Source organism: Meriones unguiculatus, chromosome 9, assembly GCF_030254825.1.
Source record: "Meriones unguiculatus strain TT.TT164.6M chromosome 9, Bangor_MerUng_6.1, whole genome shotgun sequence".
NCBI lineage: Eukaryota > Metazoa > Chordata > Mammalia > Rodentia > Muridae > Meriones > Meriones unguiculatus.
The window spans coordinates 56,064,819-56,085,971 of NC_083357.1; the positions used below are offsets into that span (position 1 = coordinate 56,064,819).

The 21,153-nt window shown below is 40.1% G+C and overlaps 1 pseudogene and 1 gene segment (V, D, J or C); both read right to left on the minus strand.

The window, feature by feature from the left end:
- Positions 1–13,368: 13,368 nt before the first annotated feature.
- Positions 13,369–19,923, minus strand: LOC110544814 (T cell receptor delta variable 1-like). The segment is given in 2 exon segments: positions 13,369–13,755; positions 19,854–19,923. Coding segments are annotated over 2 exon segments (384 nt in total).
- Positions 19,924–20,318: 395 nt separating this feature from the next.
- Positions 20,319–20,904, minus strand: LOC132656477 (T cell receptor alpha variable 23/delta variable 6-like; annotated as a pseudogene).
- Positions 20,905–21,153: the final 249 nt, after the last annotated feature.

Below are 21,153 nucleotides of genomic sequence, written 5' to 3' on the forward strand. Positions count from 1 at the left end.
ATGGTAAATCTGCAGCAGATAGATTTTGGCATACAGAAACCAAGAAAAAAAAAACTTTTGCTAAAGTAAAATGGATGGATCCTTTAACAAATCAATGGCATGGACCTGACCCTGTACTCATATGGGGATAAGGAGCTGTCTGTTTTTTTCACAGGAAAATGATGCAGCTCGATGGGTACTGGAATGCCTGGTGTGACAAATGGATGAGGAGTTTTCTCTTGACAATGATAATGATGTTAATGAAGAACCCTATGCCTGTGCCTGCCTTCCTTGTGTGTTAGTTCCTTCTTCAACAACTTCAACCAACGCATGCAAGTACGGTTGCATGAATTTAAATTAAAGATCTCTAACAACCCCATTTGATATGGAGGTAAGTCAATGACAGGTAAGTGTGAAATTGTGTTTTTTCCAATCTAAGACAGAGGCTCGTGAAAAATCGAATCCAAGACCTTGATGACAGGTAAGAGAAAAATGCACATTTTGCCAACCTAAGACAGGCTCTCCATAAAACAAAGAAGGGGGAACTGAAGGATTCTGGTAATTGGAATTCTGCCTCCTGGCCTTGGCAGATGCAGATCTTATCCATAGTTCCATTTCTCAGAGACTGTTCTTGGCAGTCTCTGTAGGCAGGGTGCTCTGAGCCTGAGAAATAGATAGCAAGTTCCCTGCAACATTGGGAACCAGATAGCAGACTTTATGTGACCTTGAGTGAATTCCTGCATGCCTTGCCAGGTGTCACAGATGTGTTGCTACTGTGAAAAAAAATTTGCTTGTACCCTTTGCTTTATAAGTGTTGTTTGCACGTTCAGTAAACTGAGACTTGATCAGGAATCCGTCTTGTCTCCATTCTTCGTGTATCTGTCCCCCAATTTCCACTCCCTCTTTCAGGTGGACCCTATTCGACTAGCCCACGGGATGGGTCAGATGTTGAGCTAGCACTATTCCGAATTGTCTGAGAAAGCATCAGATTAATTTCCAAAGTGGTTGTACAAGTTTACATTCCCTCTAGAAATCGGGGAGTATTCCCTTTTCTCCACATCCTCTCCAGCATGTATTGTGACTTGTGTTTTTGACCTTTGCCATTCTGACCCATGTAAGGTGAAATTTCAGGGTCATTTTGATTTGCATTTCCCTGATGACTAAGTACATTAACCATGTCTTTAAGTGCTTCTCTGCCATCTGATATTCGTCTATTGAGAATCCACCATTTAGCTCTATACCCTATTTTTTAATTGGCTTGATTGATTTGTCGCTTTTCAACTTCTTGGGTTCTTTATATACTATGAATATTAGCCCTCTGCCAGATATACTGTTGGTGAAGATCCTTTCCCAATCCATAGGCTGTTGTTTTATCCTGATGAGTGTGTTCTTTCCTTTACAGAAGCTTTTCAGTTTCATGAAGTCTCATTTTTCAGATCAGTAAGGATAGCTGCTGCTACCACCAGGCCTTCTAGATATTTAATTCATGAGCAGTAGAGGGCAGCAAAGAGCTCACTCAACTATCAAGGTATGTCAACAAGAGACTGAAATAGAAATTAGGTAGAACCCATCTGAATGGCAAAGATCAAAAACTCAAGTGACAACACATGCTGGAGAAGTGGTAGAGAAAAAGGAACCCTCCTCCATTGCTGGTAGGAATGCAAACTTGTACAACCACTTTGGAAATCAATCTTGTGCTTTCTCAGACAATTAGAAATAGTGATTCCTCAAGATCCAGCTATGCCACTCCTAGGCATATATCCAAAAGATGCTCAAGTACACAACAAGGACATTTGCTCATCCATATTTATAGCAGCTTTATTCGTAATAGTCAGAATCTGGAAACAACCCAGATATTTCTCAGTTGAGGAATGGATACAGAAATTGTGGTACTTTTAAACAACAGAATACTACTCAGCAATTAAACCCAAGGAAATCATGAAATTTGCAGGCAAATGGTGGGACCTAGAAATGATCATCCTGAGTGTGGTGTCCCAAAAGCAGAAAGACACACATGGTATAGACTCACTTATATAGACTTATAAGATAGGATAAATATACTGAAATTTATACACCTAAAGAAGATAAACAAGAAAGAGGACCTGGAATAAGATGATCAATCTTTACTTAGAAAGACAAATGGGATGGACATTTGGATGTAGGAGAAAACAAACAACATGACAAGAGCCTACCAAAGAGGGCCTCTGAATTACTCTACCTAGCAAAGTATCAAAGCAGATATTAAGACTCATAACCAAACCTTCGGCAGAGTGCAGGGAATCATATGAAAGAAGAAGGAGTTAGTAAGACCTGGAGAGGACAGGAACTCCGCGAGTACCAAATATATCAGCACACAGGGGTCTTTCATGAAACTGTTTCTCCAACCAAGGACCATATATAGATATAACCTAGAACCCCTGTTCAGATATAGCCCATGGTAGCTCAGTATCCAAGTGGGTTCTTTAGTAAGGGGAACAGGGACTATTTCAGACCTGAACTCAATGGCTATCTCTTAGAACCCCCCATTGGAAGGAGGAACAGCCTTGCTAGGCCACAAAAGAGGATATTGCAGCCAGTCATGAAGAGACTTGATAAGCTAGGTTCAGATGGAAGGGGAGGAGGTCCTACCCTATTAGTGGACATGGAAAGGGGCATGGAGGAGATGAGGGAAGGAGGGTGAAATTGGGAGGGAATGAGGGAGAGGCTATGGCTCAGATACAAAGTAAATAACCTATGATTAATATAAAAAATAAAAATTATTAAAAAAAAGAAATTAAGTAGAGATTCAGTCAAAAACCTTCGTTTTCATTTTCTTTCTTTTCTTGTTAAGACACTCAGCACTGTTAACAGCTTAATTAATGATTTTTTTAAATTTGTTGCTCTTGGGCAATGTGTATTTAGGTTTGGCATCCTTTTCTCATTCCCTTAGTTTAGATGCAACCAGTAATCTCACCATAACTGAAGCATCCAGCCACCCTGCTCCAAGCTACTGCTCCTCATCAGAAACAAAACACGAAGCAGAAGAAAAACCCTTACACATTAGGCACTGCTCTTGTGCTACATTCTGGCTGATATTAAACTGAGAGATGCTATTAAGTTAGAAAAATCTGCGTCTCCATCCTGAAAACCAAAAATGAGAAAAGAGCCATCATACAAGATTATCATGTCTGAGTTACAGTATGAAATATACAGTCTTCCATTATGTTAACAAAAGTAACAAGAAGTAAGTCAACCATCTTTTTCTCAGTAAAACCTTTCTTTTCTTCTATATGGGGATCATTTGGGATTAGTCTTCATTGCAACATTATTTTTTAGGGTGCCAGTGAACATCCCAGTATAGAAATTTGTTATAAACAAACAGGTGTGGGCTTATAGGAAATATTATGAGAATCCTTAACCCCCTCGTTGGAATATCCTGCATCAGTTCTAGAACTAGCAGTGGTGGTGTCCGAGGTCTGAGTAGGTTCAGGAGACCATTGCCCCCAGGGGCGAGACGTGCTCCATGTAAATTGACTAACTCCATGTTTTCCTCCACTTTTGAAAGTCATTTAAGGTTCTTAAATTATCTTTTCTTTTCTTTCTTTTTTCTTTTTTTTTAAATTTTTCATCAATTACACTTTATTCATTCTGCATCCCCCATTAGCCCCTCCCTCCTCCCCTCCCGATCCCACCCTCCCTCCCCCTTCTGCATGCATGCCACTCCCCAAGTCCACCTACAGGGGAGGTCCTCCTCTCCCCTCTGATCTCAGTCCACCAGTTCACACAAAAAGTGGCTGCACCTGTTTGTTTATATCCCCCATTTTTATTCATTGTTAGCCAGATATAGCCAAATAATTGTGGTAATGATACTTGCTTTTTTGCCCAATGCTGGAATGCTAGTGAATTTAGGTATGCCCTGGTTACTCGCATGCCTCCCTGGGTGCCAGTGCCCGTTGATGCCCCTCATGCTATGACTCTCTTCAGACAGAAAAGGGATCTTGGAATTACAGCCGCCATTGTTACTGCCATCTCATTGGCGGCTGTTGGAGCTACCACCATGGCATTAGCCATGAATCATACTATGTGGACTGCTCAGACCCTAAATAATCTTTTAGCCAATGTAGCTCATGCTTTAGATGTACAAAAAGGAATTAATGATCAACTAAAAGGAGACTTGATGGTGTTCAATCAGAGAATTGACCTCATACAGGAGCAAATTGATACCCTATGGCAAATCACTCAACTTGGCTGTCAATGGAAGTATGCTGGACTTTGTATCACTAGCATACAATATGAGAATTTTTCCTGTGCTGCAAATCTGTCTAAACAATTGTCTAGCTATATTTTAGGTAATTGGACTGAAGAATTCGATACTATGATGGAGCAGCTGAGAGTGACCATTGTTATGGCAAATTCTACCAGAGTGGACGCAGGACTAGCCACAGGATTATCATCATGGATTGCTGCAGCCTTGAATCATCTGAAGGAATGGGCAGGCATGGGAGCGTTAGCAGGCCTTTTGGTGTTGGTCTCCTTGGTTTGCCTGCGGTGTATATGCAAGATTAGAGTCTCACAACAGCGTAAATGCAGCCATGATCATTCAGGCCTTTACAGCCATTGAAGCAGGACAGTCTCCCCAAGCATGGTTGGCTACCATAAAAAGCTAAAATGTTACGCTCAGGATGTGAGGCTAAGCACTGCACTCAGGGTCAGCCACTTTGGACCCAGAGAAGAGCATGTCTGATTGCATGCGGGTTGATGCCCCAGGTCCCACCTCTGAGAAAAAGGTATCGGACGGGTCTAATGCTCTTTGGATGGATGACACCTAAATGAACATTGGTACAAAGTCCCAATTTATTTCTAATATCAGAGATCAGACCTCTACTCTTGCCTGATGCGTCTAAAACAAAAAGGGGGAATTGTAGAGAGCTGTGTAATGCCACGCCTTAAAGATGGAGCTGTTTTCCACCTTCCACCTTCCCGATGGTGAGTGCTCTCTGTCACAAACAACTCCATATTTGGCTAAGGCTGAGGATCTGGCTTGCTTCCCTGTATGTGGACCTATCTGCATTTCCCAGGAGGCATGCTGGGGTTGGCTACCCAGAGGCTATTTAAAACTGTGGGCTGGCTTTCCCCAGGGTCAGAAGATTGTTCAAGGTTCCTGAATAAACTGCATTGAGAAAAAAAAAAAAAAGATCAGAAAGAAGGAGAGGAGGACCTCCCATATCAGTGGACTTGGAGAGAGGCATGCATGCAGAAAGGGAGGGAGGGTGGGACCTGGAGGGGAGGAGGGAGGGGCTTATTGGAGGATACAAAAGAAATAAAGTGTAATTAATAAAAGTTAAATAAAAAATTTAAAAAAAAGAAAGAAATTTGTTGATGTTTTGTTTTAGGCAGAATGTAGCTGTTTTATTGAATGAATTCAAACTGGCAATCCTCTGTCTCACGTGCACAGACCACTTAAGCCAGCAGGCAGATGCCCTTGAATCCAACTGAGTAACCTTTAAGAAGGACAATTGCAAAGAAGTTCACTGGATGTTAGCGATATGTATGTACTTTTCCTTAAAATTTGTTTCCCCTGCTGACTTTTCTTCTAATGAAGAACCAGGCTTTTGTTTCTCAGAAGAGAGAACATGAATTTTACATTTGTTAACAGATTTTGTTTTTTTACATTGAGTGAGTTCTCTAAGTACTTCCCAAGCCTTGCCTTGCCTTGCCTGCCTGGAATTCTTCTTCCAAAATCAGAGAGGTGAACTTGCAGAAGTCCTTAGTAACTTTGAAGATTCTTTTGCTGGGTTTTTTATGTAGAGGGTTTGTTAAAATCACAGTGAGCAATGCACTCTCAGATCCTTACTGATTAGGGGTCCATGTGACATTTCATGTCATTTAGTGTTCATTTTGTTGAACTGGGAGCGCCATAGTGCCATGCACCAAGATTTCCAGGGTCTACTCTCTATTGCTATGTGGTTGTTCTCTTCATCTTCCTGTCTGGCCAGAAATCTCCTCTTTTAGATACTGTGCCATGTTTACAGCTTTCATTTATTTGGCATGTTGATCTCTAACCTTTAACTACCAGTTTCAGATGTTCTTTATGAGAGATGCTTCCTGGAGACACAAATAGTTGGCATTGTTTGTTAACCCAGACAGTTATCCTGTGACTTCTAATTGGTGAGTCAAAGAGCTTTCCTTGAATTGGGGGCTGGAACTTAGACACAGTACTTCGAATCACTTGCTATATTTGCAGAAGAATCAGATTCAGTTCCTGGCATTCCATAGTAACTCATTCCCTTCAATAACTCCAATGTCTTTATTACTGTTGCCCTGTAGTACAGCTTGAGATCAGGAATGGAGATACCTCCAGATGATCTGTTGTCGTACAGGATCGTTTTGGAGAGTCTGGATTTTTTGTTTCTCCATATGAAGCTGAGAATCTTTTTTTCAAAGTCTGTAAAGAACTGAGTTGGTATTTTGATGGGAATTGCATTGAATCTGTAGATTGCTTTTGGCAGTATGGCCATTTTCACAATGTTAATCCTACCAATCCATGAGCACGGGAGATCTTTCCATCTTCTGATATCTTCTTCGATTTCTTTCTTCAGAGACTTGAAGTTTTTCTCAAACAGGTCTTTCACTTGCTTGGTTAGAGTCACACCAAGGTACTTTATGTTATTAGTGGCTATTGTGAAGGGTGTTGTTTCCCTAATTTCTTTCTCAGCCTTTTTGTCTTTGGTATATAGGAGGGCTTCTGATTTTTTTGAGTTGATTTTGTATCCTGCCACTTTGCTGAAGGTGTTTATCAGCTGAAGGAGTTCTCTGGTTGAATTTTTGGGGTCGATCATGTATACTATCATATCATCTGCAAATAGTGACACTTTGACCTCTTCCTTTCCGATTTGTATCCCCTTGATCTCCTTTAGTTGTCTTATTGCTCTGGCTAGGACTTCAAGTACTATGTTGAAGAGATATGGGGACAATGGACAGCCTTGTCTTGTCCCTGATTTCAGTGGGATTGATTTAAGTTTCTCTCCATTGAGTTTGATGTTAGCTATAGGCTTGCTATATATTGCCTTTACTATGTTTAGGTATGTGCCTTGTATCCCTGATCTCTCCAAGACTTTAAACATGAATGGGTGTTGGACTTTGTCAAATGCTTTTTCGGCGTCTAAGGAGATTATCATGTGGTTTTTCTCCTTCAGTTTGTTTATGTAGTGGATTACATTGATGGATTTCCGTATGTTGAACCACCCTTGCATGCCTGGGATGAAGCCTACTTGGTCATGGTGGATGATATCTTTGATGTGTTCTTGGATTCGGTTTGCAAGTATTTTATTGAGTATTTTTGCGTCAATGTTCATAAGAGAGATAGGCCTAAAGTTCTCTTTTTTTTGTTGGGTCTTTGTGTGGTTTAGGTATTAAGGTGACTGTGGCTTCATAGAATGAGTTTGGTAGTGTTCCTTCTGTTTCTATTTTGTGGAATAGCTTGAGGAGAATTGGAGTTAGCACTTCTTTGAAGGTCTTGTAGAATTCTGCGCTGAAGCCATCTGGTCCAGGGCTTTTTTTGGAGGGGAGACTGTTAATGACTGCTTCGATTTCCTTGGGAGATATAGGGCTATTCAGTCTTTCTACCTGATCTTGACTTAGTTTTGGTAGATGGAATCTTTCAAGAAAATTATCCATTTCATTTAGATTCTCAAATTTTGTGGCATATAGGCTTTTGTAGTATGACCTAATAATTGTTTGGATTTCCTCAATGTCTGTGGTTATGTCCCCATTTTCATTTCTGATTTTGCTGATCTGGATAGTTTCTCTCTGCTTTTTAGTTAGTTTGGCTAAGGGTTTGTCTATCTTGTTGATTTTCTCAAAGAACCAGCTTTTTGTTTCATTGATTCTTTGGATAGTTTTATTTGTTTCTAGTTGATTGATTTCAGCCCTTAGTTTGATTATTTCCTGCCGTCTGCTCCTCTTGGGTGTATCCGCTTCTTTTTTTTCTAGGGTTTTCAGTTGGGCCATTAAGTTGTTTGTATTTCTTCTTGCAGGCATTTAGTGCTATAAATTTTCCTCTGAGCACTGCTTTCAATGTGTCCCATAAATTTGGGTATGTTGTGCCTTCCTTTTCATTGAATTCTAGAAAGTCTTTAATTTCTTTCTTTATTTCTTCCTTAACCCAGCTGTCATTGAGTAGTAAGTTGTTCAGTTTCCATGTGTGTGTCGGCTTTTTGTTGTTTCTGTTGTTGTTGAGGTCGAGCTTTAGTCCATGGTGGTCAGATAGTATACAAGGGATTATTTCAATCCTTTTGTATCTGTTGAGGCTTTCTTTCTGGCCCACTATATGGTCTATTTTGGAAAAGGTTCCATGTGGTGTTGAAAAGAAGGTTTACTCTTTTGAGTTTGGGTGAAATGATCTGTAGATGTCTATTAGGTCCATTTGATTTAGGTATTCTGTGAGTGCTTTTATTTCCCTATTTGGTGTCTGTCTAGTTGATCTGTCCCTTGGTAAGAGTGGAGTGTTGAAGTCTCCCACTATTAAGGTATTCGGATCAATGTATGATTTAAGCTTTAATAATGTTTCATTTACGAATGTCGGTGCTCTTGTATTTGGGGCATAGATATTCAAGATTGTGATGTCCTCTTGGTGGATTTTTCCTTTGATGAGAATATAATGGCCCTCCTTATATTTTTTTATTAACTTGGGTTGAAAGTCTATTTTATTAGATATTAGGATGGCTACTCCAGCTTGTTTTCTGGAACCGTTTGCTTGAAAATCAGTTTTCCAGCCCTTTACTCTGAGGTAGTGTTTGTCTTTGTTGCATAGGTGTGTTTCTTGGATGCAACAGAATGTTGGATCCTGTTTCCTTAACCATTCTGTTAGCCTGTGTCTTTTTATTGGTGAGTTGAGTCCATTGATATTGATAGATAATAGTGACGAATTCATGTTAGTTCCTTTTGTAATGGAGTCGATGATCTAACCCTGTTTCATTGCTTGTTTTCTTTTCATTTTTGTTGCGACATTATCTGTATGCCCTGTTTTCTTGGGTGAATTTGTTTTCATTGGATTGGAGTTTTCCTTCTAGTATCTTCTGTAGGGATGGTTTGCAGTGTAGATATTGTGTAAATTTAGTTTTGTCATGGAATATTTTGTTTTCTCCATCTATGTTGATTGAGAGCTTTGCAGGGTATAGTAGTCTGGGTTGACATTTGTGATCTCTTAGAGTCTCCATGATACTTGCCCAGGCCCTTCTGGCTTTCATAGTTTCTGATGAGAAGTCCAGTGTGATTCCGATAGGTCTGCCTTCATATGTTACTTGGCCTTTTTCCCTTGCTGCTTTTAATATCTTTTCTTTGTTCTGTAAATTTAGTGTTTTGACTATGATGTGACGTGATGTGTTTCTTTTCTGGTCTAGTCTATTTGGAGTTCTGTAGGCCTCTTGTATATTTATGGACATCTCTTTCTTTAAGTTGGGAAAATTTTCTTCTATGATTTTCTTGAAAATATTTTCTGGACCTTGGAGTCTGGAGTCTTCTTTTTCGTGAATTCCTATTATTCTTAGATTTTTTCTTTTCATAGCATCCTTGATTTCTTGGATATTTTGTGATTGGAACTTTTCTGATTTTACTTTTTCTTTGAGAGAAGTATCCATTTCTGCAAGTGTGTCTTCAGCTCCAGAGATTCTCTCTTCCATCTCTTGTATTCTGTTGGTGATGCTTACTTTTGTGGTTCCTGATCTTTTCTCCAAGTTCTCCAGCTCAAGGGTTTTCTCATTTTGTGTTTTCTTTATTGATTCTAATTCTGTTTTCATGCCTTGCACCATTTCTTTCATGTGTTTGAATTTGGATTCCTGTCTGTCTACGATGGCCTCTATTTCTTTTTTCATTTCCTTCTTATATGCCATTAATTTTTCCTCTACTTGTGTATCTATTTGTTTGGCTATGTTTGCCTGTGTTTCTTTAAGGATATTGTCTATTTCTTCTTTCTTTGCCTCCAATTGACTGGCCATCTCTTTGAAAGACTTGTTCATTTCCTCCTTATGAGCCTCAAATAATTGGGCAAGCATGGCTTTAAAATCATTTTCCTGTGCTTCTGATGAATTGGTGTATCCATCGATTTTGGGGTTTGCTGGTGAAGTCATGATGTCCTGATTTATGTTGGAAGTGTTCTTTCGCCTACCTCTGGCCATTGGCTTATCTGAAACCTTCCCTGTTTGTTTTTGGATTCTGCAGATCAGACTGGTGCTGTCTCTCTCTGGTGTCTGGAGAGTTCTTCAGGAAGCTGACCACTCTCAGCGTGTGCTGAGGACTAGCTGTACCTGTGGGAGGAAAGTACGCAGGTGCAAACGGGGCAAATGCAAGCGTGTGTGTGCGCGCACGCGTGTTTGTCTGTGTGTGTAAGTGTGCGTGGATGAGTTTCTCGAGGGACAGAGTGATGGCTAATGTTGAACCCTTGAGTGTGTGGGAGGGGCTCTGCACTGTATATGTCACAGGAGCTAATGATGATCGCAGCGCAATTTCTGGCATTAACTGTCTTAGCTCCTCAATCATGCCCACAGGGCATAGAAACAGAAAGGAGGATCAATGGAACTGCATAGAAGACCCAGAAATAAATCCACACACTTATGAATACTCGATATTCGACAAAGAAGCCAATTCCATTCAATGGAAAAAAGACAGCATCTTCAACAAATGGTGCTGGACCAACTGGATGTCTACATGCAGAAAAATGAAAATAGATCCATATTTATCACCCTGCACAAAACTAAAGTCAAAGTGGATCAAGGACCTCAACATAAAACCAGATACCCTAAGTCAATTGGAAAAAAAAAGTGGGGAACAGCCTAGAACTCATTGGCACAGGAGAAAACTTCCTGAACAGAACACCAACAGCACAGGCTCTAAGAGCAACAATCAATAAATGGGACCTCATGAAACTGAAAAGTTTCTGTAAAGCAAAGGATACCGTCATCAAAACAAAACGACTGCCTACTGATTGGGAAAGAATCTTCACTAACCCTTTATCTGACAGAGGACTAATATCCAGTATATACAAAGAACTAAAGAAGCTGAAAAGCAGCAATCCAAGTAATCCAATTAAAAAATGGGGAACAGAGCTAAACAGAGAATTCTCGACAGAGGAATATCGAATGGCAGAAAAACACTTAAAGAAATGCTCATCCTCATTAGCCATCAGGGAAATGCAAATCAAAACGACCCTGAGATATCACCTTACACCCATCAGAATGGCCAAGATGAAAAACTCAAGCGATAACACATGCTGGAGAGGTTGTGGAGAAAGGGGAACCCTCCTCCACTGCTGGTGGGAATGTAAACTGGTACAACCACTCTGGAAAGATATCTGGCGCTTTCTAAGACAATTAGGAATAGTGCTTCCTCAAGACCAGCTATACCACTGCTAGGTATATACCCAAAGTTTGTTCAAGTACACAAAAAGGACACTTGCTCAACCATGTTTATAGCAGCTCTATTTGTAATAGCCAGAACCTGGAAACAACCCAGATGTCCATCAACGGTGGAATGGGTACAGAAATTGTGGTATTTTTATACAATGGAATACTACTCAGCAATCAAAAAGGAGGAAATCATGAAATTTGCAGGCAAATGGTGGGATCTAGAAAAGATCATTCTGAGTGAAATATCCCAGAAGGAGAAAGACAAACATGGGATATACTCACTTATATAGACCTATAAGATATGATAAACATAATGAAACCTAAAAAAGATAATCAATTGAGCGGACATGGGGTAAGATGATCAATCCTCATTTAGAAAGACAGATGGGATGTGCATTGAACGTATGACAGGAGTCTACTGAGCGCATCTGAAAGACTCTAACTAGCAGTGTTTTCAAAGCAAAGACTCATGACCAAACCTTTGGCAGAGTACAGGGAATCATAAGAAAGAAGGGGAGTTAGTCTGATGGGGAAAGGATAGGAGCTCCACAAGGACCAAATATATCTGGGCACAGGGTCTTTTCTGAGACTGACATTCAACCAAGGACCATGTATGGATATAACCTAGAACCTCCACTCAGATGTAGCCTGTGGTAGCTCAGTAACCAATTGGTTTCCCAAAGTGAGGGGAACAGGGACTATTTCTAACAGGAACTCAATGACTGGCTCTTTGGTCTCCCCACCCCCGAAGGGAGGAGCAGTCCTGTTAGGCCACAGAGGAGGGCTTTGCAGCCAGTCCTGAAGATACCTGATAAAACAGGATCAGATGAATGGGGAGGAGGTCCCCCCTATCAGTGGACTTGGAAAGGGGCAAGGTGGAGATGAGGGATGGAGGGAGTGACTGGGAGGAAATGAGGGATTGGGACATGGCTGGGATACAGAGTTAATAAAATGTAACTGATAAAAAAAATAAAAAAAGAAAAAAAAAGAAAAAAAAATAACTCCAATGTCAGGGAATCTAATGCCCCTTCTAGCCTCCATGAAAACCAGACATGCACACAGTACACACTTGTACATGCTGGCAAAACAGTTTACACTCATGTTATAAAAAATCTTTAAATACACATTCAGAAACACATTTCTCAGATTTTCTTTCCCCGTGTCATTCTCTTTTGGAGTGAGCGTGGAAAAAGCAACAGTAGAAGACTAAAATCATGAGTGATTATTTATATTATATATTGGATAATCTATGTTATAGCTCTGCAGATTCAGGCTCCAAGCACATCTGATGTCAATGAGGTGCCAGCTCCATTTACCATTAACCCTCTACTCCTCACTTTTATAGCTTCTCTTTGTTTTAGGGCAAGTGTGTGTTTATCATGTTGGTAAATACGATGGCTTCTTCTGAATTTCCCCAAAACTAGAGAGATTGAGCCTTGTGGCAGTTTGTCCTTGCAGACATCAATTATCTTCTGGGTCTCACTGTATTTCCACAAGTCTCAGTACACCCATGTGCTGCCCTCACGTAACTCTCCTTCCCAACTGCTGATCTAGCTGACCTTCAGCACCTCAGATACAGTATCAGATACAGAGACAATGATTTGTAGGGATAGACCAGCAACCACCAGTATTTCATGGATGAAGTCCTTATGATCTGTCTCTGACCACTTTACTCATGATGGCTCTGCTTCTCTGAATGTAACTTCACAAGAAAATTACGTTCTTTGCTCTTCCAGATAACTCCTCTGAAGTGTGTGCTGTTGCCAATATGAAGAGAAACTAACACTTTAAATTATTATGGTGCAATATTCCCAAATATAGAAAATGCTACACATATTCTCTGATCTATATTTAACTAAATAATTTCAAGACAAAGTATTAAAAGAAAACCACTCATCATAACTGTCTCTGAATTGCCTGGGATGAGGTTTTACTTAGAAACACACTACTGATGTAGACCACAGAGGAAGCATCCACAGTGAGACTTCCTGTTCAGCATGTGCAGGTGTGCTTCTCAGCTGGGCTCCTGCGGTGGGCAACTCTTAAGGAGCTCCAGTTTTTGTTCAGCTTCTGCTGTCACTTCAAACACTGTGGGTCAATTCTCGGAGCGCACAGAAATATGTCCCTGAATCTTCTAGCTGTGAGGCTGAAATGACAAGGCTGATGGAGTTGGCTGATTTCTGCCATGTGACAAAATAGCGGCCATTCCTCTCATTCTCAGTAGAAGAAGAAAGTTGGCTAATAAGGAAAATCATCTCTCCAGTAACAAGCTGCTTATACCAAATGAATTGGTAATAGTAATAACTTGTCTCATATGAACAGTCCAGGGTGACTTCTCCATACTGACTGCTTGCAGTTGACTGGACCTGAGTGACTTTCTGGGCCACATTGCATCCTGCAGAACAACCAGAGGAAAGAATAAAAAGCTTATCCTATGATAGTGTACACAAAGCAGTGTTGGAAGAGGGCCACATAAGACCCAAAGGCAAACTTAACTGAAGACATTTCTGCTTACTTTTCTCCAATCCCTCTTCGCCCTCATGACCATGTAAAAGGCCATAATATCCTCAGCTATATGTAAAATGTCCATACCAGAGAAGGCCAAGGCCACCAACACACAGAGCAGGTTGCAGGGAGGCATGTGTCACAGGTCCCTCTGTATGAGTGTGTCAGCTCTGCTTCAGCTCAGTGTTCAGTGTCTGAGGGCCAGGCACTGAGCATGTTTACCTCCTGTGTTTCTGACATTGCCTAAAGCAGGAAATGTGGTTTGGTGTGATCATATGCACATACAGAGAGAAAAGGGTAGCTCACCACAGGCCTCTACTTGCTTCCTTGTCTGAAAATGGAGTTTGAGAAAATCCATCCTGGCTGAGGGGGAAGTTGCTTTGCATCCCTGAGTGTTATTCAGGGAGATGATTTCGGGAACCAAAGTAAAATTCATCATCATCTATGTTTGATATATAATTCACTTGCAGACCATTGTATTATTTCCCTCCATCTATTGTCTGACTGTCTATTTAAGCTTAATAAAAAAATAAAATTGTCTCAGATCCATCAATTTCCCTGTGAAACAATGGTATCTGAGTCTTCCTCCTTTGCTCAGTGCAAGGGTCTACCTAAATTCTGCAATTACAAAGCTAGTTTTACAACATGTAGTAAAGGGCATCCCATCACATTCCAGAAGATCCCCATTTGCTTATGCCCTGGCAAATTGTAACAGGAATAAAATAATAGTCTTCAGAGGTTAAGAAGATGTTCATTATGTAAGTTGACTGCTGTACATCATGAATCCCTATGTGTGGATTTCCAGGATCCCCAAAAGAATCCAGATTCAGCGGCTGCCCCTGCAGTCTGAGCTCAGGGAAGCATAGACAGGAGAATCTTGGGGTCTCACTAGTCAGTCATTGATGAGCTTCAGTTTAAGTAAGAGTTCCTACAAAAAGAAACAAATAAACAAATGTGGCAAATATAGAGAGATAACCAGTAATGACCACTGGTTCACACACACACACACACACACACACACACACACACACACACACACACACACACAGACACATTCATACACAGTTGGGTGAGGACTTACAATAATTTTAAAATCCACTGCTAAACAACTGACTCGTTTTTAAAAGTTTACCATCACATTGTACTCACAGGATGTGTTCTGTTCTCTCCACACAGAGAACTCTTGCTTGTTACATGTCCTACAAGTTTCTGTAACATTTTACTGTCATATTCCATCTCACTTGTTAAAGTCTGTGTATTTTAATTTATAAACCAGTCTCATGATAAGCTTCCTAAGTCTCTCTGTGATTTAAGCATATTATATGTCCAAGATACATATAACCTGCAAGCATTAGAGTCATGTTACTACATGGGTTTGTGGTTGAATATTTGTGTACAGCTATATCACCATTTAGAATATAGCTCTTAATCCTTGATCTGCTCTCATTATCCCAATGGAGGAAATTACCCTAAAGGCACTCAGAAGAGAAAATGCAAACAGGCCTCTGAAAGAGCTCCAGTTTTATGAGGAAAAAAAAAAGCAGATCAACATGTACTTCAGGGACTAGTTGCTGGGATCAGAGTCACATTCTTCTGCCCATTTCACTGCTTAGTGCTGAGAGCCCATGCCCTGGATTTCTCTCTGTGGCTAAGCAGGAGACCATGGGAGCCACAGCAGCATGGGCAGCACAGGGTGGCAGGGCTGTGCCCCTGCTCTAGATCTCCAGATCTTGCAGAGCTCTGCAAAAGCTGTATAGACACAGCCTCTGAGACATGGCTTTGGAATACACTGGGTTTAAGTGCTGAAGTGGACAGTTGGTCAAATTCTAAATACTGCTTTGACTTTCCTGTGATTTAATTGATAAACATTGCTTCCCAGTGAAGATAAACCTTAAGGTTGGTGGACAGATAGTTCAACGATTAAAAGATCCAGTTGCTAATGATAAATACTGAAGTTAATGTCTCAGGACACATTTAATAAGTTATGTTTTCTGAAAAACCTGAAACTTTACCTTTGAGTGCATGGACACCAACTTTTGGCTTTTTCGTACATACAGATATGTCTACCCATGTATGTATACAAGGTTCTGTATACTCACACAGACCTGTGTGCATCCACCCAGCTCACACACATAAAAATAAATAAATAAATAACATTAAACATTTAAAAAGAATGAAACTTAAAGAACTACAAGTAGAGATCTGTTGTTGAGGAAAATGAGGATAATGGTGGGCTTCATTTGGAAGATGGCAGAGAGGTCAATACAGAAGAAGAAAGAGAGAAGATAAATACCACTGAGGATGTTTGAAATACCCTTAATGATATTTATTGCTTCATGTTTACCTTTATATGTCATATATATTTTTAATGAAGTTATTCCACTTGGTCTGGCAATATCCCCCTCAAAATAAGGATCATCAAACAGGAAACCAAGTACCAGGCATGGGAAACCTTTTTTCACTATGTTGATCAAGGGATCCAAGAGGCTCTTGGAAGAATGCTGACTATTGCTGTTGTGCTAGGTTGCCTCTCAGAGATCAAGAGCAAGTCTCAACTGAGGATGCCATATACTTTGGACTGAGACGTGGAAGACTACCTCTCATGCCTCTCAAGAAAGCTCTTCTTGTCCGCAGGTGAAGACCATCACAGAAAATCACAACTGATTTAAAAAAAAAAAAGAGAACAACTGATTATGGGAGCCCCCCCCCAGACAAGTACATTTACAACAAGATTCCTACAATGAAGGCTCAAAAAACATTGAAGAAAACAAGGCACAAGAAAGTATAAGAACAAGAAGACCAGGAAGTGTGCTGCAAGAAGTTCTGTTAGAAATGATGGGGGAGCAATAGCCTTGACACCACAAAAGTATGTCTGCACAACAAGTACTGAACAATGATGATACCACTAGCCATGAAAAGTTATAGCTGGATGTTTCTACAGTTTGGGTTTCTTTTTTTCTTCTTTACTCTTCACCATCCCATGTTCTTCATTTCTTATAGAGAAAAACCAATAAAGGTGAAAGCGGGAAATGTTATCATTAGGCTACTTCTTGCTTATCTGAGGTGTCAGGTTTCCTTGGGTAAATTTGATCTACTCCATCAGGATGCCTAACTTCTAACTGATTCTTTGTATACAACTACTTGACAAACAGCATCCAACCAACAACCACCCAAGAACAGCAACTCTGCTACTTGGGTCTCTAGCATTTAAAGATCCTCTGAAAAGTTCCCAGAATTCCAAAGTTGAGACAATCACAGAAACTATCTGCAGCTAGCAGAAACACACCCTTGTTAGATCATGAGGGAAATCATAGTCACCTGCTATGATTCAGTCGCGTATCTACACACCTGACTAAAACAATAACATATACCTATAATGTTTTTGTGTGTTTTAAGGAAATTTTTTTTACTACAGAAATGACATGGGGCCTTCTGTAGCTATACAAGGAACTACAGACAACTCAGTAATGCTTTGAGGCATAAATGGTCATCCCCAGGGATACAATAGCAAATGGTCAGAACTGAAGTCATGTACACAGAACCAACTCAAAACAGACTCAGTAGGTTGTATTTACATAATTGTGTGTATGTTTGTGTGTGTGTGCATCTGTGTAAAACAACAATAATCATAGAAAAAGAGGCCATGGATTGGCAGTTATTATTGGAGAGCTTGGGAGAGGCTGGAGATAAAGGACACAGAAGGGGTTTCAGGGATATAATGTTATATGTAAAAAATGATGTAATTCTATTTTAACCAAAATAAAGCAATAAATTAAAAATATCAAAGTTAATAAATCAATCTGTGATAAGGCCTGAGTGGCCTTCTCAAGACAAGCCAGTATTTAGTCTTTAGTTTTTTCATTGTCATAGGAACTTTTTAACATTTGTTTTGACAGTACATAGTAGGTATTTCAGGCCCAATATGACATTTAACTTTAAGTTTTTCCTTCTTAAACTATTTTAATTCATGTTTAGTTTGTACAAATATTACTTACTTTGGTCAATATGTCTGGACCAAGGTCAGGGGGAAGGAAATACCAAATGTGTTGCTAAGGCAGACTTGACTGAGAAGTGTCTAAGAAGAAACAAAATGGAGTCAGGACAGGATGGCATTACCTTGGTTGTGTCGTGGTTGGTAAATTTGGTGTCTCTATATTGAAGAAAAGAGATTTTCCCTTTCTAAAGAGGTAGCAATTGCTACCTGTTAAATTAATACTTTTTTAATACAATATTTTTAATCAAACTTTTCCTATTCTCTAACTCCTGCAACATGAGTTTTGTTTGGTTTTGGAATTTTTAATTTAATTGAACTTCTGGTTTTGTTTTGTGGGTGTATAGTTTTTGTTGTATGGTGTTTTTGTTTTTGTTTTTTGAAAGTGAGATGAAGAGAAAGAACATGAAATTCGTGGACAGGATGAAGGAACGGGAAGACAGCAAGAATTCTTAATGTATTGCTTGTATTCACTCAACTTCCAACTGTTCTGACTCTGGTTTGATTGACAATGAAATATGATCACATCAGTCCTGGCCTCTTTTCAGAGACAAACCATGAATCCTCACCCCAGACCACTGGGACATCAACATCCACAAAGCATCAGCTCAGAAAAATGAAATCAAAACAGACTTGTGAGTCTGAAGTCTATGTTTGGGTTCTGGAGAGTGATTGACCCCAAAAAAGGATTATTGTGATTACACAACTCTATGGCACTCTTCTCAGAAGTCTGGGAATGAGAAGAATGAGAGTGAGGAGCATCTGTGACCAGATGTTTGGCAATGTCATTCATTGGCACTGAACCATGCCCATGTTTGATGCTATTCCATAGTTGTTATAGTTTTCATGAAAACAAACCCCCTTTCTAAATGATCTTTCATTCACAAATCTGTGTATATGTGAGCAATACCCAATATAAACGTTTTTGTCTTCAGACCCTGAAGGAATGAAGACTCTCCTTGACTGTATGCTGAAAATGCATTTGATGAAGAAATTTATATCAAACCTCAATCTCTAAAAATAGAATTTGCTTGATAACTGTATGAAGACACCCACGTGGTGATGACTGGGTTATTCTAAGTCAACTTGCCCTCACCTTCCCTCAGTACTCTTGCAGTTATTTCCAGCCTTTTATTCCCTAAGATGCTCAGGGTGTGTCTTGAGGTACACAGAGTTTCCAAGTTTTCTGTTGCACATCCTTAAATATGCTTTCACTCTTCTGCTGACTTCCAAGCTAGGTTGTTGTATTCAATGAAGAGTATTTCAATCAGATAGATATTCTGGTGTTTTTTGTTTGTTTGTTTGTTTGTTTGTTTAGATTCAAGTTTAAAACTTGACAGGGATAGAAGACCTTGAAAACCAGGAGGAGTTCACCTATTCGTACTGTGAGATCTATCTCCTACTCCTAAGAACCCACTAACTTTATTTTCCTATGTGACTGTTCTGTTTTCATACTGAAAAACTATTCACTGTAAATGAGAAAAAGAACTTGTAGGCTTTAGATGTTTATGTATAATGTCTTCCATGATGTTTTTGTTGGTTTTGGTTTTCTGAGACAGAGTTTTACTATGTTGCTCAGGCTAGCCTACCAAATCTAGCCTCAAAAATTCCTCCTGGTAAGGATCCCATAGAAGTTAGGTCTTCCAAAGCCATTAACAATGTGGCATAAAAACAAATTTAAATTTTTCTCGATTGGAAAGCTTTTTGGATTTTATTTAGCATTAAGTGAGCAATCCTTGCCAATTATTAGGCAGTGAAAGAATCTTTAATTCTGTGTTTTGCTGATGTCTACAAATACTGCAGCAGCTTCTATTGACTAAGCCTTTATGTTCATTTTTATATTTTGTTCATTTATGAAATACACATGTAAAATAACTTCTTTAATTAACGTTGTGTATTTTCATTATAGATTAATTCGCATTCTTTCCTCCCCACTGATGTCATTCATCTATTTTAAACACACCTGCATCCTTGTGAGGGCCTCCTGGGGTACATACCTGAATTTCTTGAAGGCAGATGAAGACATAAGAGGCAAAAGAAGAGGAAGTAGAAGAGTTCATTGGTCATAGAAATTCCCAATGCCCTAGTTATCAAGGAGATTACTGTAGAAGAAAAGACTATGTGATTTCTATCCCAGAGGCCAAAGTCAAGGTCTCCTGACACTGGGCTGTAACAACTATACATGAACAGCATTCAGACAAGAGTGTAGGGAACAGGGCCTCCATAATTCATAGTTGCTTCAAACCAAACACACAGGAAACTATTTCTACAACAAAGGAGGAAAAAAAAATCCTCTAGACTACTTAAGAAAATGGATCTAAAACTCCAGCTGTTCTTGAAGAGCAAACAGAGAATGTAGAAAAGCATGCTGAGACTTCATCTTGGTCTGTCTCTGGGCTGAGGGAGTCTAACCCTTACACTCACAGTGCCCCCTGTCACCTGGTCCTGCACACCCTCCAGGCTCAGCCCCATTGCAGGCTTTGCTGGAGCCTCAGCTGCAGGTTTGGGTCTGGGCTGCAGGTTTCTGTGAAGCACTGTGCCCTTGCTGCACAGAAGTAGGTGGCCGAGTCTCCAGGCTGAGAGTCTGCGATGTGCAAGGAGAGCTGTTTGTCGCTTTTACTGAAGAAGACTGTGAATTGTCCTTCTTCCTTTTTATTGGACACTGAACGTATGGCTATCAGGAGAGTAGGGCCTTCAGCAGGGAACTGCCGGTACCATGAGAAGTAGTCAAATGCGCTGTTCTTGTAAGTGCAGTTCAGAACTGTGGTCTCTCCTTCCCAGACTGTCAGAGATTGGGGACTTTGTCTCACCTGCTGCTGGTCATGCCTTCCTTCTGCTGGCCACTCACCCCTGTGTAGGAAAACAGCAAATGGTGTTAGGTTCCTAAGATCTGCTGATAGTTTCAAGAAGGATGACTTTGTCTGGTGCTGCAGTTCCCTCCTGCCTCTGAATCAATCACATATCCTGGGATATGTGGTTTCTCTTCCATGACTTACCAGCTAGGTGAAGGCCTAGGACTAAAAACAATGCTTTCAGGACCTTGCCCATTCCTCCTAGACCGAAGATTGGGGAGAACTCAGGTGGCCTTTTATCCCCCACAGAACACTGACTCCAACTTCACAGGCACCTCAGTTCTTTCAGCTGGCTCCACCCTTCACTAACACTACCTAAAGCTATTTCTGACAGAGGAAGCACTTCTCCATTATTCTCAAATTTGGTATTGCTGAAAATAGAGCCATGAGAATCAGAAATCCCCTCATTACCATTCTACCATCATACACTGTTGCTAGAAATGTG